At 48.2% G+C, this 26,500-nt stretch overlaps 1 protein-coding gene across 1 annotated transcript in view; it reads right to left on the reverse strand.

The window, feature by feature from the left end:
• The window catches only part of LOC134358136 (transient receptor potential cation channel subfamily M member 1-like), a 245,739-nt gene that overhangs the window by 29,390 nt on the left and 189,849 nt on the right, over positions 1–26,500 (reverse strand). The window contains exons 18-21 of the mRNA XM_063070122.1: positions 8,341–8,460; positions 7,970–8,101; positions 7,758–7,886; positions 6,152–6,403 (exon numbers count right to left, since the gene is read on the reverse strand). Coding sequence (XP_062926192.1) covers positions 6,152–6,403; positions 7,758–7,886; positions 7,970–8,101; positions 8,341–8,460 — 633 coding nt within the window. The remainder of the gene's footprint in view (positions 1–6,151; positions 6,404–7,757; positions 7,887–7,969; positions 8,102–8,340; positions 8,461–26,500) is intronic.

The raw sequence follows: 26,500 nt of genomic DNA on the forward strand, positions 1-26,500 counted from the left end.
CCTCAACTCCCAGACTGTCTTCTTTTCTCACACTGCCATCAGGTAGAAGGCACAAGAGTGTCAGGACTTGTACTACCAGGTTCAAGAACAGTTACTACCCCTCAACCATTAGGGTCTTGAACGAAAGGGGATAATTACACTCATCTAATGAGATGTTCACACAACATTTCACTATAAGGACTCTATCTTGTTATTTTGTGCTCTATTTATAGTTATTTATTTATATTTGCATTTGCAGTTGTTGTCTTCTATGCTCTTGTTGTTTCATTGATCCTGTTTACAGTTACTATTCTATAGATTTGTTGAGTATGCCCACAAGAAAATAATCTCAGGGTTGTATATGGTGACATGCATGTATTCTGATAATAAATTTTACTTTGAACTTTGAAATACTCGGGGGAATGGTCAGTGTATATCTGCCATCCAATACTGAATTCACAGCCCAACACCTCACACCAAACCACGGAGAGGCACTGCAAGTCTGGTGATCACTGATGCTACCTGTTGGAATGTTGACCACAAGCTAGTTAATGATCGTGTATGATGTTTGATCACTCCTGCATGTTTATATCCTGAACATAACATTCAGTATATTACAGAGTGGAGAAAGGGAGTGTGATCATTTCTGGTGTGTTATATAAAGTTATGGGGTAAGGCTTCTTAAAGTTGTTATAGCCCGGGGGTGGTAATGGGGACAATCTCCCACTACTTATTAAATGCTCCTCAAATGCATCTCAAATAGCCTCTGTCAACCAAGTCCAGCTCCTGCCCTTCATGTGTGGCTTAGCTACTTAGGCCACTGGAACCGTTTCTACTAACAGGAGAAGGGACAAAAGCAGGTTACTGGTGCCTTAAAATCAGTCACTTCAGGCAGGTGGAGTTTGGCAGCTCAACTAGGAGAAGGAAAATTCTAATCTAAAACCTCTATTGCCTTGCAGCCATACTCTTTCATGGGGAAGGCTTCAGGAGTAAACCCCAAGGGAAAAATACAGAGCTGGAGTCTCTAAGCAGTCCTATGTTGAGTTCAACACTGACAGACAACTGCTGAGCTGCTGCAGGAGTCAAACTGTATTGGTCTCTACCGTTCCGTTGGATTCATCAGCTGTGTGGAGAGGGGAAGCCCTCTGCATGAGCTCACTCTCCAGTATTGTACTGCCCTGGCCTGTGTGTCACGTAGGCAGCTGGGGCACAACATCCATGATCAACGCTGACCTCATGGGGTGTGTAAGTTAAGAGACATGGAAAACACATTCACATTGTACTTGTCCCATGGGTCCTACGGCATTTCTGAAAGCAAGTGGGAAGCTTGGTCACATGAGAGACAGTTAAGTTCTATTTGAAATGTACAAGTGAAGATTTTTGCTGAATTTATTTCTAAGCCCAGCGAGCCAAGAAAAACAGCACATGAATCCTTCAAAGGGCTTTTTTTCCTGAAATGCAAAACAAGGCCAGATGGAGCAACAGTTTGTTTTGAATTAATTGAATTAAAATCAAATCCATAAAATGCCTTTGGGAAATTCTGCATTGTTTAGTACTGAAGAGTGAATTTACTGATCTAACCAGTTTAAACAGATGGCTGGTTACTTTCAGAGGCAATTCTTGAGTTTCTCATGTATTTTACTTGTCTATTGAATATTTAATCAAAGACTATGCTACTGTCAGAGAATGTCACATGGAATGTCACCGGGGGTCATTAATAACAAGAAGTACATGTGAAGATTGGAGACAGTAGATATTGGAATGTGGAAAAAGGAATACACTACCCACTCCCTGAGACTTCCCATTAGGTTTCACTTCTCACATTATTTGGTCAGTCAATCTTTCAGAGTTTACTTGGAACATGAGGAAATAAAAAGCTACCATTAACTGCTTGGCCACTTCACTTTCCCCCAATATTCCATATCAGCCCAGACATGTAATTCATATATGTCCACACCCCTCCCCCCAGACTCAATGCTGTAAGATCCATCTGTCCAAAACTAAACCCAAATCACTGCTGATAACCTGCTGGGATGCTGATCCCTCAGGGACAAAGATCCAGAGGTTCACACTCCATTTATAGTGTGGCGCTCTTCAAAAATACTCCCCAAGACAAGGCAGCAAATAGGACACACAACACAGACACCGACTAAGTGTATACATAGCCCAAACACTGAGGTGCTGAGGCAAAAAGCTGACAAATAATGGAGAGGAACAAGGGAACTTGGAGTATTCCAGGGACTGGGGACTGTATGACATGGCTGCACAAAAATTAGGCAGAACAAGACCACAAAAGGGATTTGAAAATGAGGATGTGGGACTTCATCTAAGGAAGTAGGAAGGTGGGTGGTAGTGCAGGAGAGAATGATGGTTAAGCTGACAGTATTAGAGAACAGTTCTCCTTCCCTATTGTCTTAAGGCAGAGAAATGATAGGGGATGGTGGGGGTGGCATCTTCTGCCCGTTGTCTCTACGTTAGCCTCCAGAACAATCCTCTGCTCCACTGATTTTCACTGTGACTTATTTTCTATCAATTCCCTCGGACGAGAGTGTCTGTTCCTCAAAGAAAACAGGACACAGAACAGTACAATACCACTCAGGCCATCTGGCCCATGATGTTGTGTTGATCTTGGTACTGATTTATCTGAAACATGCTCCTCCCTGTATCACCCATTTCTTCTTATTAAATTGTTTACCTAACAACCTCATTTTACTAACTTTGACAACCTATTCCAGACACTTACCATTCTCTGCGTAAAACATTTGTCCCTCATATCAGCTTTAAACTCCCCTCCCAACCTCAGAAGGTGTCCTCTATGGACCTGGACCCCAAGATTCTCCTGTACCTTTATGTTCGAATGGGCTCTTTCTCCTTCCATTTGACCTCCCAAAGTACAACTCCTCAAACTTGCCCTGATTAAGATCCACCTGCCAATTCTCTGCCTATATACCTGTACCTGACCTCTATTCCAATGTATTCTCTGATGGTACTTTACATTATCCATAACTGCACCAATCTTGGTGTCATTCACAATTGGCTAATCCACTAATCCACATTTCAGACCATAGGCATAGAAGCAGAATTAGGCCATTTGGCCCACTGAGTCTGCTTGCCATTCCATCTTGTCTGATTTACTATCCCTCTCAATCCCATTCTCCTGCCTTCTCACTGTAATTTTTGACACACTGACTAATCAAGAAACTATCAACGTCTGCTTTAAATATTCTCAGTGACTTGGCCTCCACAGCTGTCAGTGGTAATGAATTCCACTGATTCGCCACCCTCTGGCTGAAGACATTGCTCCACACTTCAGTTCTAAATGGACATCCCTGTATTCTGAGGCTATGCTCTCTGGTCCTAGACTCTCCCACCAGAGATTCCCGTGGAACACCACTGGTCACGATCCCAGCACTGATTCCCGTATAACACCACTGGTCACGATCCCAGCCCAATCCTCGTGGAACACCACTGGTCACGATCCCAGCACTGATTCCTGTATAACACCCCTGGTCACAATTCCAGCCCGACCCTCGTGGAACACCACCGGTCACGATCCCAGCACTGATTCCCGTATAACACCACTGGTCACGATCCCAGCACTGATTCCCGTATAACACCACTGGTCACGATCCCAGCCCGATCCTCGTGGAACACCACTGGCCACGATCCCAGCACTGATTCCTGTGGAACACCACTGGTCACGATCCCAGCACTGATTCCCGTATAACACCACTGGTCACGATCCCAGCCCGATCCTCGTGGAACACCACTGGCCACGATCCCAGCACTGATTCCTGTGGAACACCACTGGTCACGATCCCAGCACTGATTCCCGTATAACACCACTAGTCACGATCCCAGCCCGATCCTCGTGGAACACCACTGGTCACGATCCCAGCACTGATTCCTGTATAACACCACTGGTCATGATCCCAGCACTGATTCCCGTATAACACCACTAGTCACGATCCCAGCACTGATTCCCGTATAACACCACTGGTCACGATCCCAGCACTGATTCCCGTATAACACCACTAGTCACGATCCCAGCACTGATTCCCGTATAACACCACTGGTCACGATCCCAGCACTGATTCCCGTATAACACCACTGGTCACGATCCCAGCACTGATTCCCGTATAACACCACTAGTCACGATCCCAGCACTGATTCCCGTATAACACCACTGGTCACGATCCCAGCCTGATCCTCGTGGAACACCACTGGTCACGATCCCAGCACTGATTCCCGTATAACACCACTGGTCACAATCCCAGCCCGATCCTCGTGGAACACCACTGGTCACGATCCCAGCACTGATTCCCGTGGAACACCACTGGTCACGATCCCAGCACTGATTCCCGTATAACACCACTGGTCATGATCCCAGCCTGATCCTCGTGGAACACCACTGGTCACGATCCCAGCACTGATTCCCGTATAACACCACTGGTCACGATCCCAGCCTGATCCTCGTGGAACACCACTGGTCACGATCCCAGCACTGATTCCCGTATAACACCACTGGTCACGTTCCCAGCCCGATCCTCATGGAACATCACTGGTCACGATCCCAGCACTGATTCCCGTATAACACCACTAGTCACGATCCCAGCTCGATCCTCATGGAACATCACTGGTCACGATCCCAGCCCGATGCCTGTGGAACACCACTGGTCACGATCCCAGCCTGATCCTCATGGAACATCACTGGTCACGATCCCAGCCCGATCCTCATGGAACATCACTGGTCACGATCCCAGCACTGATTCCCGTATAACACCACTAGTCACGATCCCAGCCCGATCCTCATGGAACATCACTGGTCACGATCCCAGCACTGATTCCCGTATAACACCACTAGTCACGATCCCAGCTCGATCCTCATGGAACATCACTGGTCACGATCCCAGCCCGATGCCTGTGGAACACCCCTGGTCACGATCCCGGCACTGATTCCCGTATAACACCACTAGTCACGATCCCAGCACTGATCCTCGTGGAACACCACTGGTCACGATCCCAGCACTGATTCCCGTATAACACCACTGGTCACGATCCCAGCACTGATTCCCGTATAACACCACTGGTCACGATCCCAGCACTGATTCCTGTGGAACACCACTGGTCACGATCCCAGCACTGATTCCCGTATAACACCACTGGTCACGTTCCCAGCCCGATCCTCATGGAACATCACTGGTCACGATCCCAGCACTGATTCCCGTATAACACCACTGGTCACGTTCCCAGCCCGATCCTCATGGAACATCACTGGTCACGATCCCAGCACTGATTCCCGTATAACACCACTAGTCACAATCCCAGCCCGATCCTCGTGGAACACCACTGGTCACGATCCCAGCACTGATTCCCGTATAACACCACTGGTCACGATCCCAGCACTGATCCTCGTGGAACACCCCTGGTCACGATCCCAGCACTGATTCCCGTATAACACCACTGGTCACGATCCCAGCACTGATCCTTGTGGAACACCACTGGTCACGATCCCAGCACTGATTCCCGTATAACACCCCTGGTCACAATCCCAGCCCGATCCTCGTGGAACACCACTGGTCACGATCCCAGCACTGATTCCCGTATAACACCACTGGTCACGATCCCAGCCCGATGCCCATGGAACACCACAGGTCACAATCCCAGCACTGATCCTCATGGAACACCCCTGGTCACGATCCCGGCACTGATCCTTGTGGACACCACTGGTCACGATCCCAACACTGATTCCTGTATAACATCACTTGTCACAATCCCAGCCCGATCCTTGTGGAACACCACTGGTCACGATCCCAGCCCGATCCTCATGGAACACCACTGGTCACAATTCCAGCACTGATTCCTGTGGAACACCACTGGTCACCACCTCCAGCCAAATTATCAACCTTTCCCCCCAGTCTCTGTCTTTCATGGACAAGACAGTTCCAAATCCATCCTTGCAATTTACCCTGGTTCCCATGCATCTTTATCTTCTGAATCAACCTACCACGTGAAAGAAGGCCTCACTGAAAGACTTGGATCACAGCAGGAGTGAGAACACATTGTTCCTTCACATGTTCTACATCAAAACTCTGACCTTTATTTGATTTTAACTTCCATGGAATGCATAGCAGTGCTAGAGCTTGGGTCCTTGGTACACAAGCCCACTCACCATCTTGCCAATCATCATGACGTAAGGCCCCAGGTATTTGTTGACACCGAAGATGTCAAGGACACGGATGTACCAGATGATGATATCCACACAGTAGATGACCCGTCCATAGCTCATGTAGGGCTCATTCTGGAAACGCAGCAACACACCACAGCTAAAGATGGTGATGGCCACCATGTCAGTGACATTCCAGTATTCCTGCATCCAGACCTTTACTTTCTGCCTCAGTTTACTTGGTTCTGACATTAAGATCTAAATCAAAGATGAATAAATTAGCAAGAACAGACTGCAGTGTTAATGAAGAATCTAAAGAGAAAGCAAGAACTTAATCATATTGAATCGTGCAGCAGGCTCATATTTGACTTCACCACCTCCCACCAGTGACAAATACATTACCTCTGTACAGGTTCCTGTTTACTGTGACAGACAGCCACGTCTGGAGGAGGAACTGGGCAATACACAGTGGCAGAGAGAGGGAGCAGCAATGCATCAGCCACATTGATCAATGGCTTCTGAGCCATAATGTTGGTGAACGGTGAAGTCTAGTAGGGTGGTGACCTTGGTCCACAGCCCACAGTCAGGGTCATCCCCTTTGGTATCTGACCAATCACATCCCTGTGTCAGTCTTTCCCTCTCTCTCTATGTCTGCCTGTATCCCACTGTCTCTCCCCCTCCCCCTCTGTCTGTGTCCCTCTGTCTCTCTTTCCCTCTCTCTTTCTATCTCTGTCTGCCTCAGCCTGTCTGTCTCTCTGTTTAGCTGTCCGTCTCTCTCTCTCCCACCCCTCCCTCCCTCTCTTCCTCCTCCCTCCCTCCCTTCCTCCCACTCTGCCACTCCTCCTTCCCTCCCTCACTCCCCTCTCCTCACCCTTTATGGTAATTGGCCCTTTCTTGGAGTTTATAGCCTTTTAAGGAACCAGTGACCCATCTTCAAGGTTAGTGACCTTCCCCCATTTTGTAGTCATTGACACACAGCACAGAAATAGGTCCTTCGGCCCACTATCTTCACACTATCAAAATCTCTATCAGCACCATTCTATTCAATGCACTTGGATGAAAGCCCTCCCTCTCGTGGCATTACAGATCCCAGTGGCCACACATTTTAATTCCACGTCCCACTCCCATTCTGATATGTCTATCCATGGCCTCCTCTACTGTAAAGATGAAGCCACACTCAGGTTGGAGGAGCAACACCTTATATTCTCTCGCCAAGTAGCCTCCAACCTGATGGCATGAACATCGACTTCTCAAACTTCCATTAATGCCCCACCTCCCCCTCGTACCCCATCCGTTATTTATTTATATATATATATATATATCCTCTCATATCCCTTTTGCCAATCAATTGTCCAGCTCTTGACTCTATCCCTTCCCCTCCTGTCTCCTATCATTTTGGATCTCCCCCTCCCCCTCCCACTTTCAAATCTCTTACTAGCTCTTCTTTCAGTTAGTCCTGACGAAGGGTCTCGGCCCGAAACCTCGACTGTACCTCCTTCTAGAGATGCTGCCTGGCCTGCTGTGTTCACCAGCAACTTTGATATGTGTTGCCAGATATTTGACTGCAGCCTTGGTGAAAGGTAAAAGTTATTGATTTATCTGAGCTTCTTACCTCTCGGATTTTCTCAACCGCCAGCATTAAAATATATGAGATGAGAATCCATTCTGGAATTGAAGGCAAACTGTCCATTTTCACCAGAATTACATAGTTGTAGAGCAGCAAGTAGGCGAGATACGCCATCTGTAAATGAAAGCACTCGAGAGCTTGAGGGTGATTACATGGTCACGGAGGCACGGGCAGATTTCACCCCCTCAGGATCTTACCGTGTGGAACCAGAATTTAACAATTGGTGCATTGTAGAACTCATAAATCTTCCTTCCAATTGCGATACTCTGGTGATTTTCCACTCCATCTTCTTCATCTCCTTTTTTGGAAACAGCCTCATTGTTGGCATCCTAAAACAAGATGTGGGTCAAGGAGTGAGTCACAGGCCCACACTCACTTCTGCAATCTCACCTTCTCTAATTTAAAATTGATTACTTTGAATTTCCCAGTCTGGTTAATCCGGTTTTCCACTCCTCCCCCAACCAACCACCAATCTTCTGACCTTCAATCTCCAGCCACACATCCCATGACTCTGCACCCCACCACATTCTCTTTCCAGATCCCACTTACCTTTCCATCTATTACTTACATTGTCCTCCTCCTTCTCCTTCCCCGGATCGCCGTCACCGGATGCTTCATAGGATAAATCATCACTGCTTTTAAAATCCAGTAGAAGTATTGTAGGCGGAAATATTATTCCCAGCATAATCTGACAGGAAATCACAAAGAAAGCCTTGGGGAATTTGATTCCAATTGAAAGTGAAGTTACCAGAGTCACATTATTTTGTATACACCGGTTGGACAATGTGTACAGACCATGGTGGCTTATCAAGTGTTGAATTTATAAAGATCTTGTCAACATAAACAATCCTCACTGTCACACAGCAGGCTCTTCAACCCGTACATCTATGCTGACAATTAAGTACCACCAACACTAACCTCAATTACCAGCAATTGTCCGAAGCATCCTATGCCTTGGTAATTCCAATGCTTGTCTCAATATCTACTGCCACCATCCACTTGGGCAGAACGTTCCTGATTCTAAACACCTTCTTCCTCAGTTCTTGCCTGGATCCCTTCCAAACATTTACCTTGAGCCTAAGTCTTCCAATTTTGGTCACTTCTGCTGTTGGGAAACATTACCTACTATTTACCCCCTCTATGCCCCTCATAATTTTGCAAGCCTCTGTCAAGGTCTCCTCTATCACCTCCACTTCAAACCTATCCAGTCTCTCTTCATAACTGAACTGTCTGATCCAAGGAAGGATCCTGGTAAATCTCCTTTTCACCCTCTCCAATCCCAACCCAGCTGAACAGCTGAGAAGACAGCTGAAACGTCTCAACCCAAGCAAGGCTGCAGGACCGGATGGTGTCAGTACCAGGGTGCTCAAAGCCTGTGCCCCTCAGCTATGTGGAGTACTTCGCCATGTATTCAACCTGAGCCTAAGGCTCTGGAGGGTTCCTGTGTTGTGGAAGACGTCCTGCCTCGTCCCTGTGCCAAAGATGCCGCGCGCCAGCAGCCTCAATTACTCCAGACCGGTGGCATTGACCTCCCACATCATGAAGACCCTGGAGAGACTTGTTCTGGAGCTGCTCCGGCCTGTGGTTAGGACACACTTAGACCCCTCCAGTTTGCCTACCAGCCCCGACTAGGAGTTGAGGATGCCATCGTCTACCTGCTGAACTGTGTCTACGCCCACCTGGACAAGCCAACAAGCACTGTGAGGGTCATGTTTTTTGACTTCTCCAGTGCGTTCAGTGCGCTCTGCTGGGGGAGAAGTTGACAGCGATGCAGGTGGACGCTTTCCTGGTGTCATGGATTCTTGATTACCTGACTGGCAGACCACAGTACGTGTGTTTGCAACACTGTGTGTCTGACAGAGTGATCAGCAGCACTGGGGCACCACAGGGGACTGTCTTGTCTCCCTTTCTCTTCACCATTTACACCTCGGACTTCAACTACTGCACAGAGTCTTGTCATCTTCAGAAGTTTTCGGATGACTCTGCCATAGATGGATGCATCAGCAAGGGAGATGAGGCTGAGTACAGGGCTATGGTAGGAAACTTTGTCACATGGTGTGAGCAGAATTATCTGCAGCTTAATGTGAAAAAGACTAAGGAGCTTGTGGTAGACCTGAGGAGAGCTAAGGTGCCCATGACCCCTGTTTCCATCCAGGGGGTCAGGGTAGACATAGTGGAGGATTACAAGTACCTGGGGATACGAATTGACAATAAACTGGACTGGTCAAAGAACACTGAGGCTGTCTACAAGAAGGGTCAGAGCCGTCTCTATTTCTGAGGAGATGGAGGTGCTTTAACATCTGCCGGACGATGCTGAGGAAGTTCTACGAGTCTGCGGTGGCCAGTGCTATCATGTTCGCTGTTGTGTGCTGGGGCAGCAGGCTGAGGGTAGCAGATACCAACAGAATCAATAAACTCATTCGTAAGGCCAGTGATGTTGTAGGGATGGAACTGGACTCTCTGATGGTGGTGTCTGAAAAGAGGATGCTGTCCAAGTTGCATGCCATCTTGGACAATGTCTCCCATCCACTACGTAATGTACTGGTTGGCACGGGAGTACATTCAGCCAGAGACTCATTCCACCGAGATGCAACACAGAGCGTCATAGGAAGTCATTCCTGCCTGTGGCCATCAAACTTTACAACTCCTCCCTTGCAGGGTCAGACACCCTGAGCCAATAGGCTGGTCCTGGACTTATTTCCTGGCATAATTTACATATTACTATTTAACTATTTATGGTTTTATTACTATTTATTATTTATGGTGTAACTGTAATGAAAACCAATTTCCCCCGGAATCAATAAATTATGACTATGATTATGACTATGACTACACTGTAGTGACCTAACCACTGATTTATACAGTTGTAGAATAATCAATTTGGTCTTGTATTTTATACCACTGTAAAAAAAACACAAGTGCCTTGTTTCTTCACCATCTTCTCCCCCTGTACTGCCACCTTCAGCAATGCTTGAACTTGCATACCAAGACTCACAACACGCTGGAGGAACTTGGCAGGTCGGGCAGCATCCGTGGAAAAGATCGCTCGATGTTTTGGGCTGGAACCCTTCGTCAGGACTGTAGAGGGAAGGGGCAGAGGCCCTATAAAGAAGGTGGGGGGAGGGTGGGAAGGACAAGGCTGGTAGGTTCCAGGTGAAAAACCAGTAAGGGGAAAGATAAAGGGGTGGGGGAGGGGAAGCAGGGAGGTGATAGGCAGGAAAGCTGAAGAAGGAATAGGGGAAAACACAATGGGTAGTAGAAGGAGGTGGAACCATGAGGGAGGTGATAGGCAGCTGGGGGAGGGGGAAGAGTGACATAGGGATAGAGGAAGGGAGGGGGAGGGAATTACCAGAAGTTGGAGAATTCCAAGGGGCTAGAGATTACCTAGACGGTATATGAGGTGTTACTCCTGCAACCTGAGTTTAGCCTCATCATGGCAGTAGAGGAGGCCATGTATGGACATATCTGAATGGGAGTTGGAAGCAGAGTTGAAGTGGGTGGCTACCGGGAGATCCTGTCTGTTTTGGCGGACGGAGCGGAGGTGCTCGATGAAGCGGTCCCCCAATCTGCGTCGGGTTTCATTGATGTAGAGGAGGCCGCTCCGGGAGCACCGGATGCAATAGATAACCCCAACAGACTCACAAGTGAAGTGTTGCCTCACTTGGAAGGACTGTTTGGGGCCCTGAATGGTGGCAAGTGAGGAGGTATAAGGACAGGTGTAGTATGTGCGCTTACAGGGATAAGTGTCGGGTGGGAGATCCGTGGGGAGGGACATGTGGACCAGGGAGTCGCGGAGGGACCGATCCCTGCAGAAAGCAGAGAGGGGTGGTGAGGGAAAGATGTTCTTAGTGGTAGGGTCCTGTTGAAGGCGGCGGAAGTTACGGAGGATAATGTGCTGGATCCGGAGGCTGGTGGGGTGGTAGGTGAGGACAAGTGGAACTCTGTCCCTGTTGTGGTGGCGGGAGGATGGGGTGAGAGCCGAATTGCGGGAAATGGAGGAGATGTGGGTGAGGGCATCATTGATAACAGCAGAAGGGAAACCACGATCCTTAAAGAAAGAGGACATTTCAGATGTCCTGGAACGGAAAACCTCATCCTCGGAGCAGGTGCGGCAGAGACGGAGGAACTGGGAATAGGGAATGGCATTTTTGTATGTGGCGGGGTGGGAAGAGGTATAGTCGAGGTAGTTATGAGAGTCAGTTGGCTTGTAGAAGTGCTACACCTGTCCTTATATCTCCTCGCTTGCCACCATTCAGGGCCCCAAACAGTCCTTCCAAGTGAGGCAACACTTCACTTGTGAGTCTATTGGGGTCATCTATTGCATCCGGTGCTCCCGGTGCGGCCTCCTCTACATCGGTGAAACCCGACGCAGATTGGGGGACCGCTTCGTCGAGCACCTCCGCTCCGTCCGCCAAAACAGACAGGATCTCCCAGAAGCCACCCACTTCAACACTGCTTCCCACTCCCATTCAGATATGTCCATACATGGCCTCCTCTACTGCCATGATGAGGCTAAGCTCAGGTTGGAGGAGCAGCACCTTATATACCGTCTAGGTAGTCTCTAGCCCCTTGGTGTGAACATAGAATTCTCCAACTTCCAGTAATTCCCTCCCCCTCCCTTCCCCTATCCCTATGTCACTCTGCCCCCTCCCCCAGCTGCCTATCACCTCCCTCATAGCTCCGCCTCCTTCTACTACCGATTGTGTTTCCCCCTATTCCTTCTTCACCTTTCCTGCCTATCTCCTCCCTGCCTCCTTTCCCCCACCCCTTTATGGTTTTTCATCTGGAACCTACCTGCCTTCTCCTTCCCACCCTCCCCCCACCTTCTTTATAGGGCCTCTGCCCCTTCCCCCTACAGTCCTGACGAAGGGCTCTGGCCAGAAATGTCGACTGATCTTTTCCACGGATGCTGTCCGACCTGCTGAGTTCCTCCAGCGTGTTGTGAGGGTTGCTTTGACCCCAGCACCTGCAGAGTATTTTGTGTTTACAACTTGCATACCAAAATCCCTCCATTCATCTATAATCCCAATGGTGCTACCGCTCATTGTGCATGTCCTTGCAAAGCACATCATTTCACTCAAATCAGGTTTGAATCCCATCTACCATTGCTCTTCCCATCTGAACAAATGATCAATAGCAAAACCGCAAGTTTCAGTAATATTCTGCAAATTTACTAATCAGATGTCCTACATTCATATTCAGATTATTAATCTATACAAGAAAGGTTTTAAAACAGTTCTTTGTGGTACACCATTATTATTAGGAGTCCAGTAGCTAAACAACCCTCCACCATCAACTCTGCCTTCTCCTGCCAAGCCGATTTTGAATCCCAATTCCCAAATTGCCCTAGATTCCTGGATTCTATCCTTTTGAACCCTGTCAAAGCTCTTACTGAATTCCATGTAAACTATATTGCCCACATCAGTATATTTAGTTTTAGTAATTATTCCAATAACTGGTGCTATCCTCACAGGCCTATAATTCCCAGTTTATTCCTGCTGCTCTTCTGAAAAGAAAGGCCCGTTTTCCTGTCCTCCAGTCATCTGACACCTCTGTAGTCAGTGAAGATTTAAATGTCTTTGGTAGGCCCCAGCAATCTCCTCCCTTGCATCCTAAAGTAACCTGGGATATATCTCATCAATTTATCTATCTTTAAACCAGTAATAAATCTAACTAGTCCTCATTTTTAAGAAAACACGTTCTAGAATTCCATGGTTCCTTCCTCTTAGTGAATACTGATGATAACTATTCACTCAGAACTTCTCCTGTGTTCTCCTGTTCGGGTATCGAATGGACCCACTACTTTCCTGCTTATTTCTATACACTTGTAGAATGCTTTGCAATCTTCCTGAAATATATGCCAGTGATATTTTGTGTCCCTCTTTGCCCTCGTAATTTCTTTTTCAAAGTACCCCCTTCACTTTCTTCAATTCTTCCCATGTCACTAATTCACCCCTTGATATCTAGGCTTATGTGGACTTGACACCTTTAGTTTTCATACTTAAATGAGAATATTGGACCTATTATTTCTCCTTTTGCTTTCTTGTGATTTAGAAATTGAACCTCCCCCAATTCAGGACCTTAATTTGTGCACATTTCCAAAAACTACCATATTAACACAAATATCATCACCATCTCCAAAATCCACTGTACGTGCCCAGCTACATTCCCTAAACACTGCCCTTCTTTAGTAGGGCTATCCATACTCTCGTTCATAAAGCTCTCCCTGAAATCACTTCAAAAATTCTCTACACTTTTCACACTAAAGTAACCCCAGTTAATACTGGAGAAGATGATATTCAATTCCGATTCAGATTCAAATTACCAGCTACTATCATACTTCAAATACAGTGACAAAAGTCATTGTTTTTTGAACATAAACACATGTAACTAATGCTATTTGAAAACTGTATGATGCACAGTGTCTAACAGCACATGGCAGCACAGGACTACATTAGTCAGACACCGTTTCACAGTAACAAATGGCAAAGTGTCCCAAATAAACGACGGGAATCCTGACTATTTTCCCCATTCGGTTTTTATTCTTTAAGAGTTGTCCCAATTAATTGATTGCCCCAATTAACTGATGGCCCAGTTAACTGAAAGCCACTGTATATGTGCACAGGAGTCAGAAATGAATATGCAGATGTTTGTGAATTGTATTTACATGTGTAAGGCATTATACAACCCAAATTCATTCTCTTTCTAAAGCATTTTTAATCCTCTCACATCATTGTAAACAATTCCCAAGCAATAACAAGAGAGCATCTGCAGATGCTGGAAATCCGAGCAACACACAAAATGCTGGAGGAACTCAGCAGGCCGGGCAGCATCTATGGAAAAAAAGTACAGTCAGCATTTCGGGCCGAAACCCAGCAGGACTGGAGAAAAAAGCTGAGGAATAGGTTTAAAAGGTGGGGTAGTGGAGAGAGAAACACCAGGCGATCGGTGAAACCTGGAGGGAGAGGGATGAAGTAAAGAGCTGGGAAGTTAATTGGTGAGATGAGCTGAGAGAGGGAAAAGGGGATGGGAAATGGGGGGGGAGGGGGGGTTGGGGGCCATTACTGGATGTTTGAGAAATTGATGTTCATGGCAACACTCACAACATGTTGGAGGAACTCAGCAAGGTCGGGCAGCATCCGTGGAAATGATCAAAGTTTCGGGCCGGAACCCTTCATCAGGACTCAATGTAACTTAACGTATTCTACGCAAGATTCGAACAGAAGCGGAGCGTCCCGCTCCCTCCAGATGAACCGGACCTGGTGGCATCGAGATTCATCGTCACCGAGGAGGACGTTAGAAGGGCCCTCCTGAAGATAAATCCAAGGAAGGCAATGGGCCCAGATGGCGTCCCAGGACAGGTTCTCCAGGCCTGTGCAAGCGAGCTAGCTGGAGTGTTTGCTGACATCTTCAACTGCTCCTTGCTTCAGTCTAAGATCCCCTCGTGTTTTAAGAAGGCAACGATAATCCCAGTGCCGAAGAAGAGCAAGGTGGCATGCCTGAATGACTATTGACCTGTGGCTCTGACATCAATTACTATGAAGTGCTTCAAGCGATTGGTTATGGCACACATCAACCACAGCCTACCGGTCAACCTCGACGCTTTGCAATTCGCCTACCGGAGCAACAGGTCAACGGCAGAAGCCACCTCTCTGGCCCTACATTCCTCCTTAGAACACCTGGAGAATAAAGACGCATACGTAAGGCTCCTTTTCATTGACTACAGTTCTGCCTTCATTCCAAATAAACTTATTCCTAAGCTCTGGAACCTGGGCCTCAGCACTCAGATCTGCAGCTGGATCTTCAGCTTCCTCACAGACAGGACCCAGGCTGTAAAAATAGGGGACAAGCTCTCCTCTACAATCACTCTGAGCACCGGTGCCCCACAAGGCTGTGTACTCAGCCCCCTGCTGTACTCACTGTACACCCATGATTGTGCAGCCAAGTTTCCATCAAACTCAATATGTAAGTTTGCTGATGACACAACAATTGTAAGCCGTATCTCGGGTAATGATGAGTTTGAGTACATAGGGGAAATTAAGAACCTGGTGGCATGGTGCGAAGACAATAACCTATCCCTCGACGTCAGCAAGACAAAGGAATTGGTTGTTGACTTCAGAAGGAGTAGCGGACCGCACGACCCAATTTACATCGGTGGTGCGCAAGTGGAACAGGTCAAAAGCTTTAAGTTCCTTGGGGTCAATATCACAAATGACCTGACTTGGTCCAACCAAGCAGAGTTCACTGCAAAGAAGGCCCACCAGCACCTTTACCTCCTGAGAAAACTAAAGAAATTTGGCCTCTCCCCTAAAACCCTCACTAATTTTTATAGATGCACCGTAGAAAGCATTCTTCTAGGGTGCATCACAACCTGGTATGGAAGTTGTCCTGTCCAAGACCGAAAGAAGCAGCAGAAGATCGTGAACACGGCACAGCAGATCACACAAACCATCACACATCACACAAACCAATCTTCCGTCCTTGGACTCACTTTACACCGCACGCTGTTGGAGCAGTGCTGCCAGGATAATCAAGGACACGACCCACCCAGCCAACACACTTTTCGTCCCTCTTCCCTCCGGGAGAAGGCTCAGAGCTTGAAGACTCGTACGGCCAGATTTGGGAACAGCTTCTTTCCAACTGTGATAAGACTGCTGAACGGATCCTGACCCGGATCTAGGCTGTACCCTCCAAATATCCGGACCTGCCTATTGTTTTTTTTGCACTACCTTACTTTCCATTTTTCTATTTTCTATTTATGATTTATAATTTAAATTTTTAATATTTAATATTTGTAATCCAGGGAGTGTGAAGCGCAGAATCAAATATCACTGTGATGATTGTGCGTTCTAGTATCAATTGTTTGGCGACAATAAAGTATAAAGTATGAAGTACCCAAACAGAATATAAGGTATCGTTCCTACAACTTAAGTGTGGCCTCATCATGACAGTAGAAGAGGCCATGGATGGACATAATGGAATGGGAATGGGATGTGGAATTAAAATGAGTGGCCACCAGAGATCCCGCTCGTTCTGGTGGATGAAGCGTAGATGCTTGGCGAAGTGGTCTCCCAATCTACGTCGGGTCTCACCAACGTACAGGAGGCCATACTGGGAGCACCGAACACAGTAAATGATCCCAACAGACTCAATGGAAGGACAATTTAGGGCCCTGGATGGTAGCGAGGAAAGTGTGGCACCTGTTCCGCTTGCAAGGATAACTACCAGGAGGGAGATCAGTGGGGAGGGGCAAATGGACAAGGGAGTCACGTAGGGAGTGATCCCTGTGGAATGCAGAAAGTGGGGGGGGGAAGGAAAGATGTGCTTGGTGGTGGGATCCCCTTGGAGGTGGTGGAAGTTTCAGAGAATTATGTGCTGGATGCGGAGGCTGGTGGGATGGTGGGTGAGGACAAGAGGAATCCTATCCCTGGTGGGGTGGTGGGTGAGGACAAGAGGAATCCTATCCCTGGTGGGGTGGTGGGTAGATGGGATAAGAGGAATCCTATCCCTGGTGGGGTGGTGGGTGAGGACAAGAGGAATCCTATCCCTGGGAGGGTGGTGGATGAGGACAGGAGGAATCCTATCCCTGGTAGGGTGGTGGGTGAGGACAAGAGGAATCCTATCCCTGGTGGGGTGGTGGGTGAGGACAAGCGGAATCCTATCCCTGGTGGGGTGGTGAGTGAGGACAAGAGGAATCCTATCCCTGGTGGGGTGGTGGGTGAGGACAAGAGGAATCCTATCCCTGGTGGGGTGGTGGGTGAGGACAAGCGGAATCCTATCCCTGGTGGGGTGGTGGGTGAGGACAAGAGGAATCCTATCACTGGTGGGGTGGTGGGTGAGGACAAGAGGAATCCTATCCCTGGTGGGGTAGTGGGTGAGGACAAGAGGAATCCTATCCCTGGTGGGGTGGTGGGTGAGGACAAGAGGAATCCTATAACTGGTGGGGTGGTTGGTGAGGACAAGAGGAATCCTATCCCTGGTAGGGTGGTGGGTGAGGACAAGAGGAATCCTATCCCTGGTGGGGTGGTGGGTGAGGACAAGAGGAATCCTATCCCTGGTGGGGTGGTGGGTGAGGACAAGAGGAATCCTATCCCTGGTGGGGTGGTGGGTGAGGACAAGAGGAATCCTATCCCTGGTGGGGTGGTGGGTGGATGGGATAAGAGGAATCCTATCCCTGGTGGGGTGGTGGGTGAGGACAAGAGGAATCCTATCCCTGGTGGGGTGGTGGGTGAGGACAAGAGGAATCCAATCCCTGGTAGGGTGGTGGGTGAGGACAAGAGGAATCCTATCCCTGGTGGGGTGGTGGGTGAGGACAAGAGGAATCCTATCCCTGGTGGGGTGGTGGGTGAGGACAAGAGGAATCCTATCCCTGGTGGGGTGGTGGGTGAGGACAAGAGGAATCCAATCCCTGGTAGGGTGGTGGGTGAGGACAAGAGGAATCCTATCCCTGGTGGGGTGGTGGGTGAGGACAAGAGGAATCCTATCCCTGGTGGGGTGGTGGGTGAGGACAAGAGGAATCCTATCCCTGGTGGGGTGGTGGGTGAGGACAAGAGGAATCCTATCCCTGGTAGGGTGGTGGGTGATGACAAGAGGAATCCTATAGCTGGTGGGGTGGTGGGTGAGGACAAGAGGAATCCTATCCCTGGTGGGGTAGTGGGTGAGGACAAGAGGAATCCTATCCCTGGTGGAGTGGTGGGTGAGGACAAGCGGAATCCTATCCCTGGTGGGGTAGTGGGTGGATGGGATAAGAGGAATCCTATCCCTGGTGGGGTGGTGGGTGAGAAGAAGAGGAATCCTATACCTGGTGGGGTAGTGGGTGAGGACAAGAGGAATCCTATCCCTGGTGGGGTGGTGGGTGAGGACAAGAGGAATCCTATCCCTGGTGGGGTGGTGGGTGGATGGGATAAGAGGAATCCTATCCCTGGTGGGGTGGTGGGTGAGGACAGGAGGAATCCTATCCCTGGTAGGGTGGTGGGTGAGGACAAGAGGAATCCTATCCCTGGTGGGGTGGTGGGTGAGGACAAGAGGAATCCTGTCCCTGATGGGGTGATGGGTGAGGACAAGAGGAATCCTATCCCTGGTGGGGTGGTGGGTGAGGACAAGAGGAATCCTATCCCTGGTGGGGTGGTGGGTGAGGACAAGAGGAATCCTATCCCTGGTGGGGTGGTGGGTGAGGACAAGAGGAATCCTATCCCTGGTGGGGTGGTGGGTGAGAACAAGAGGAATCCTATCCCTGGTAGGGTGGTGGGTGATGACAAGAGGAATCCTATAGCTGGTGGGGTGGTGGGTGAGGACAAGAGGAATCCTGTCCCTGGTGGGGTAGTGAGTGAGGACAAGAGGAATCCTATCCCTGGTGGAGTGGTGGGTGAGGACAAGCGGAATCCTATCCCTGGTGGGGTGGTGGGTGACAAGAGGAATCCTATCCCTGGTGGGGTAGTGGGTGGATGGGATAAGAAGAATCCTATCCCTGGCGGGGTGGTGGGTTAGGACAAGAGGAATCCTATCCTTGGTGGGGTAGTGGGTGGATGGGATAAGAGGAATCCTATCCCTGGTGGGGTGGTGGGTGAGAAGAAGAGGAATCCTATCCCTGGTGGGGTGGTGGGTGAGAACAAGAGGAATCCTATCCCTGGTGGGGTGGTGGGTGAGGACAAGAGAAATCCTATCCCTGGTGGGGTGGTGGGTGAGGACAAGAGGAATCCTACCCCTGGTAGGGTGGTGGGTGAGGACAAGAGGAATCCTATCCCTGGTGGGGTGGTGGGTGAGGACAAGAGGAATCCTATCCCTGGTAGGGTGGTGGGTGATGACAAGAGGAATCCTATCCCTGGTGGGGTGGTGGGTGAGGACAAGCGGAATCCTATCCCTGTTGGGGTGGTGGGTGAGGACAAGAGGAATCCTATCCCTGGTAGGGTGGTGGGTGAGGACAAGAGGAATCCTATCCCTGGTGGGGTGGTGGGTGAGAACAAGAGGAATCCTATCCCTGGTGGGGTGGTGGGTGAGGACAAGAGGAATCCTATCCCTGGTGGGGTGGTGGGTGAGGACAAGAGGAATCCTATCCCTGGTGGGGTGGTGGGTGAGGACAAGAGGAATCCTATCCCTGGTGGGGTGGTGGGTGAGGACAAGAGGAATCCTATCCCTGGTGGGGTGGTGGGTGAGGACAAGAGGAATCCTATCCCTGGTGGGGTGGTGGGTGAGGACAAGAGGAATCCTATCCCTGGTGGGGTGGTGGGTGAGGACAAGAGGAATCCTATCCCTGGTGGGGTGGTGGGTGAGGACAAGAGGAATCCTATCCCTGGTGGGGTGGTGGGTGAGGACAAGCGGAATCCTATCCCTGGTAGGGTGGTGGGTGAGGACAAGAGGAATCCTATCCCTGGTGGGGTGGTGGGTGAGCACAAGAGGAATCCTATCCCTGGTGGGGTGGTGGGTGAGGACAAGAGGAATCCTATCCCTGGTGGGGTAGTGGGTGAGGACAAGAGGAATCCTATCCCTGGTGGGGTGGTGGGTGAGGACAAGAGGAATCCTATCCCTGGTGGGGTGGTGGGTGAGGACAAGAGGAATCCTATCCCTGGTAGAGTGGTGGGTGGATGGGATAAGACCAGACGTACATGAAACAGAAGAGATGTAGTTGAGGGCAGCGTTGATGGTGGAGGAAGGGAAGCCCTTTCTTTGAAAAAGGAGGACATCTCCTTTGTACTGGAATGAAAAGCCTCAACCTGAGAGCAGATGCGACGTAGATGGAGGAATTGAGCAACAGCCTGGCACTCAACGTCAGTAAGACGAGAGAGCTGATTGTGGACTTCACGAAGGTTAAGACGAAGGAACACATACCAATCCTCATAGAGGGATCAGAAGTGAAGAGAGTGAACAGTTTCAAGTTCTTGGGTGTCAAGATCTCTGAGAATCTCACCTGGTCCCAACATATCGATGTAGTTATAAAGAAGGCAAGAGAGTGGCTATACTTCATTAGGAGTTTGAAGAGATTTGGTATGTCAACAAATAGACTCAAAAAATTCTTTAGTTGTACCGTGGAGAGCATTCTGACAGGCTGCATCACTGTCTGGTATGGGGGGCGGTGGGTGGCTACTGCACAGGACCGAAAGAAGCTGCAAAGCATTGTAAATCTAGTCAGCTCCATCTTGGATACTAGCCTACAAAGTACCCAGGGTACCTTCAAGGAGTGGTGTCTCAGAAAGGCAGTGTCCATTATTAAGGACCTCCAGCACCCAGGGCATGCCCTTTTTTCACTGTTACCATCAGGCAGGAGATACAGAAGCCTGAAGGCACATGCTCAGCGATACAGGAACAGTTCCTTCCCCTCTGCCATCCGATTCTTAAATGAACATTGAACTTGTGAACACTACTTCACTTTTTTTTGCTATATAGTATTTCTGTTTTTTGCATGATTTTTAATCTATTCAATATATGTATAATGTAATTGATTTACTTATTTATTTATTATAATTTTTTTCTTCTATATTATGTATTGCATTAAACTGCTGCTGCTAAGTTAACAAATTTTACGTCACATGTCGGTGATAATAAACCTGATTCTGATTCTGAAAAGGGGATGGCATTTTTACAAGTAGTAGGGTGGGATGAGGTGTAGTCTAGATAGCTGTGAGAGTCCGTGGCTTTGTAACAGACGTCGGTGAATAAGCTGTCCGTGGCTTTGTAACAGACGTCGGTGGATAAGCTGTCCGTGGCTTTGTAATAGACGTCGGTGGATAAGCTGTCCGTGGGTTTGTAACAGACGTCGGTGAATAAGCTGTCCGTGGCTTTGTAACAGATGTCGGTGGATAAGCTGTCCATGGGTTTGTAATAGACGTCGGTGGATAAGCTGTCCGTGGGTTTGTAATAGACGGCGGTGGATAAGCTGTCCGTGGGTTTGTAATAGACGGCGGTGGATAAGCTGTCCGTGGGTTTGTAATAGACGGCGGTGGATAAGCTGTCCGTGGGTTTGTAATAGACGTCGGTGGATAAGCTGTCCATGGCTTTGTAACAGACGTCGGTGAATAAGCTGTCCGTGGCTTTGTAACAGATGTCGGTGGATAAGCTGTCCGTGGCTTTGTAACAGATGTCGGTGGATAAGCTGTCCGTGGGTTTGTAATAGACGTCGGTGGATAAGCTGTCTGTGGGTTTGTAATAGACGTCGGTGGATAAGCTGTCCGTGGGTTTGTAATAGACGTCGGTGGATAAGCTGTCTCCGAAGCTGGAGACAGGGAGATCGAGAAAGGGGAGGGACATGTCGGAAATGGACCAGGTGAATTTGATGGCAGGGTGGAAGTTGCAGGCAAAGAGGATGAAATCGGTGAGTTCAGCATGGGTGCAGGAAGCAGCACCAATGCAGTCGTCGATGCAGCATAGGAAAAGTGTGAGATGGTACTTCCCAAGCAATGACACATTTTTCAATTAGTCATTGCAATAGAAAAGACAGCAGAACAAAACCCCAGACACATTGAAACATTACTTCTTGAGAAAAGATATTAAAGGTACAGCAACATGATTTAATGAGCAAGTTCAACGGGAATATGGAGATGTGTGTTGTTCAGGGACAAGGGGTTACATTGGATAGATATGAAGGTGGATGGTCTGGTAGGTAGACGTGGCGTTGGTGAGTTGTGTGTGTGACGTATGCAATGGATGGATTTGAAGGTCGGGATGTGCGTTGGAAAATGTCAGAGGATGAGGGGTTACATTGGGTAGATATGGGGTTAAGAGCATAAAGCCATAAGAGATAGGAGCAGAATTAGGCAATTTGACCCATTGAGTCTGCTCTGCCATTCCATCATGGCTGATTTATTATCCCCTTTAACCCCATTCTCCCGCCTTCTCCACATAACCTTTGACGTCCTGACAACTCAAGACCCTATCAACCTCCACTTTAGATATACTCAATGACTTGGCCTCCACAGCCATTTGTGGAAATAAATTCCACAGATTCACCATCCTCTGGCAAAAGAAACTCAACCTCGCCTCTGTTCTAAATGAACATCCCTCTTTTCTGAGGTTGTGCCCTCTAATACTAGAATCCCCCACTATTGGAAACATTCTTTCCAAATCCAAACTTGGCCTCTTAATATTCGGTAGGTTTCAATGAGATTCCCCCGTCATTCTTCTAAAATTCAGCAATCCAGGTCCAGAGCCATCAAATGCTCCTCATATGTTAACCCTTTCATTCTTGGGATCATTCTCATGAACCTCCTCAGGACCCTCTCCAATGCCAACACATCTTTTCTTAGATAAGGGGCCTAAAAATGCTCACAATACTTCAAGTGCAGTCTGACCAATGTCTTATAAAGCCTCAGTATTATATCTTCGCTTTTATAGGGTTGTAGTTAGGGGTGATTTCAACTTCCCTCATATTGACTGGCACCTCCTGACTGCAAAGGGGATAGATGGGGCTGAATTTGTCAGGTGTGTTCAAGAAGGACTCCTGACACAGTGTGTGGACCGGCCGACGAGAGGAGAGACCATACTGGATCTAGTTCTGGTTAATGAACCTGGTCAGGTGGCAGATCTCTTGGTGGGGGAGCATTTTGGTGAGAGTGACCACAACTCCCTTAGCTTCAGCATAGCTATGGAAAAGGATAAAAACAGACAAAATGGGAAGTGCTTAACTGGGGAAGGACTAACTATGAAAGGATGAGGCAGGAACTAGCGAGAGTAAATTGGAAACAGATGTTCAAGGGTGAAAGCACAGAAGTAAACGGTGTAAAGACAGTAAGGTAGAAGGGCTGAAATGTGTGTACCTCAATGCAAGAAGCATCAGGAACAAAGGTGATGAACTGAGAGCTTGGCTACATACATGGAATTATGATGTAGTGGCCATTACAGAGACTTGGCTGGCACCAGGGCAGGAATGGATTCTCAATATTCCTGGATTTCAGTGCTTTAAAAGGGATAGAGAGGGCGGAAAAAGGGGAGGAGAGGTGGCATTACTGGTCAGGGATACTATTACAGCTACAGAAAGGGTGGGTAATGTAGCAGGATCCTCTTTTGAGTCAATATGGGTGGAAGTCAGGAACAGGAAGGGAGCAGTTACTCTATTGGGAGTATTCTATAGGCCCCCTGGTAGCAGCAGAGATACAGAGGAGCAGATTGGGAGGCAGATTTTGGAAAGGTGCAAAAATACCAGGGTTGTTATCATGGGTGACTTTAACTTCCCTAATATTGATTGGCACCTGATTAGTTCCAAGGGTTTAGCTGGGGCAGAGTTTGTTAAGTGTGTCCAGGACAGATTCCTGTCACAGTATGTGGACAGGCCGACCAGGGGGAATGCCATACTAGATCTAGTACTAGGTAATGAACTGGGTCAGGTCACAGATCTCTCAGAGGGTGAGCATCTGGGGGACAGTGACCACCGCTCCCTGGCCTTTAGCATTGGAATGGAAAAGGATAGAATCAGAGAGGACAGGAAAATGTTTAATTGGGGAAAGGCAAATTATGAGGCTATAAGGCTAGAACTTGCGGGTGTGAATTAGGATGATGTTTTTGCAGGGAAATGTACAATGGACATGTGGTCGATGTTTAGAGATCTCTTGCGGGATGTAAGGGATAAATTTGTCCCGGTGAGGAAGATAAAGAATGGTAGGGTGAAGGAACCATGGGTGACAAGTGAGGTGGAAAATCTAGTCAGGTGGAAGAAGGCAGCACACATGAGGTTTAGGAAGCAAGGATCAGATGGGTCTATTGAGCAATATAGGGAAGCAAGAAAGGAGCTTAAGAAGGGGCTGAGTAGAGCAAGAAGGGGGCATGAGAAGGCCTTGGCGAGTAGGGTAAAGGAAAACCCCAAGGCATTCTTCAATTATGTGAAGAAAAAAAGGATGACAGGAGTGAAGGTAGGACCGATTAGAGATAAAGGTGGGAAGATATGCCTCGAGGCTGTGGAAGTGAGCGAGGTCCTCAATGAATACTTCTCTTCGGTATTCACCAATGAGAGGGAACTTGATGATGGTGAGGATGATATGAGTGAGGTTGATGTTCTGGAGCATGATATTAAGGGAGAGGAGGTGTTGGAGTTGTCAAAATACATTAGGACAGATAAGTCCCTGGGGCCTGACGGAATATTCCCCAGGCTGCTCCACGAGGTGAGAGAAGAGATTGCTGAGCCTCTGGCTAGGATCTTTATGTCCTCATTGTCCATGGGAATGGTACTGGAGGATTGGAGGGAGGCGAATGTTATCCCCTTGTTCGAAAAAGGTAGTAGAGATAGTTCAGGTAATTATAGACCAGTGAGCCTTATGTCTGTGGTGGGAAAGCTGTTGGAAAAGATTCTTAGAGATAGGATCTATAGGCATTTAGAGAATCATGGTCTGATCAGGGACAGTCAGCATGGCTTTGTGAAGGGCAGATCGTGTCTAACAAGCCTGATAGAGTTCTTTGAGGAGGTGACCAGGCATATAGATGAGGGTAGTGCAGTGGATGTGATCTATATGGATTTTAGTAAGGCATTTGACAAGGTTCCACACGGTAGGCTTATTCAGAAAGTTAGAAGGCATGGGATCCAGGGAAGTTTGGCCAGGTGGATTCAGAATTGGCTTGTCTGCAGAAGGCAGAGGGTAGTGGTGGAGGGACTACATTCAGATTGGAGGATTGTGACCAGTGGTGTCCCACAAGGATCTGTTCTGGGACCTCTACTTTTCGTGATTTTTATTGACTACCTGGATGTGGGGGTAGAAGGGTGGGTTGGCAAGTTTGCAGACGACACAAAGGTTGGTGGTGTTGTAGATAGTGTAGAGGATTGTCAAAGATTGCAGAGAGACATTGATAGGATGCAGTAGTGGGCTGAGAAGTGGCAGATGGAGTTCAACCCGGAGAAGTGTGAGGTGGTACACTTTGGAAGGACAAACTCCAAGGCAAAGTACAAAGTAAATGGCAGGATACTTGGTAGTGTGGAGGAGCAGAGGGATCTCGGGGTACATGTCCACAGATCCCTGAAAGTTGCCTCACAGGTGGATAGGGTAGTTAAGAAAGCTTATCGGGAGTTAGCTTTCATAAGTCGAGGGATAGAGTTTAAGAGTCGCGATGTAATGATGCAGCTCTATACAACTCTGGTTAGGCCACACTTGGAGTACTGTGTCCAGTTCTGGTCACCTCACTATAGGAAGGATGTGGAAGCATTGGAAAAGGTACAGAGGAGATTTACCAGGATGCTGCCTGGTTTAGAGAGTATGCATTATGATCAGAGATTAAGGGAGCTAGGACTTTACTCTTTGGAGAGAAGGAGGATGAGAGGAGACATGATAGAGGTATAAAAGATATTAAGAGGAATAGATAGAGTGGATAGCCAGCACCTCTTCCCCAGGGCACCACTGCTCAATACAAGAGGACATGGCTTTAAGGTAAGGGGTGGGATGTTCAAGGGGGATATTAGAGGAAGGTTTTTTTACTCAGAGAGTGGTTGGTGCGTGGAATGCACTGCCTGAGTCAGTGGTGGAGGCAGATACACTGGTGAAGTTTAAGAAACTACTAGACAGGTATACGGAGGAATCTAAGGTGGGAGCTTATATGGTAGGCAGGGTTTGAGGGTCGGCACAACATTGTGGGCCGAAGGGCCTGTACTGTGCTGTACTATTCTATGTTCTATGTTCTATGTTCTAAGTAATGTGGAGGAAGTTTAGGGACCACTTGTGCTGGGTTCAGGATAGGATTGTCCCACTGAGACAAGAAAAAAATGGTAGGAAAAGGGAACCGTAGCTGACAAAACACATGAGGCAACTTGTCAAGAGGAA

Source organism: Mobula hypostoma, chromosome 18 (assembly GCF_963921235.1).
Source record: "Mobula hypostoma chromosome 18, sMobHyp1.1, whole genome shotgun sequence".
Taxonomy (NCBI): Eukaryota; Metazoa; Chordata; class Chondrichthyes; order Myliobatiformes; family Myliobatidae; genus Mobula; species Mobula hypostoma.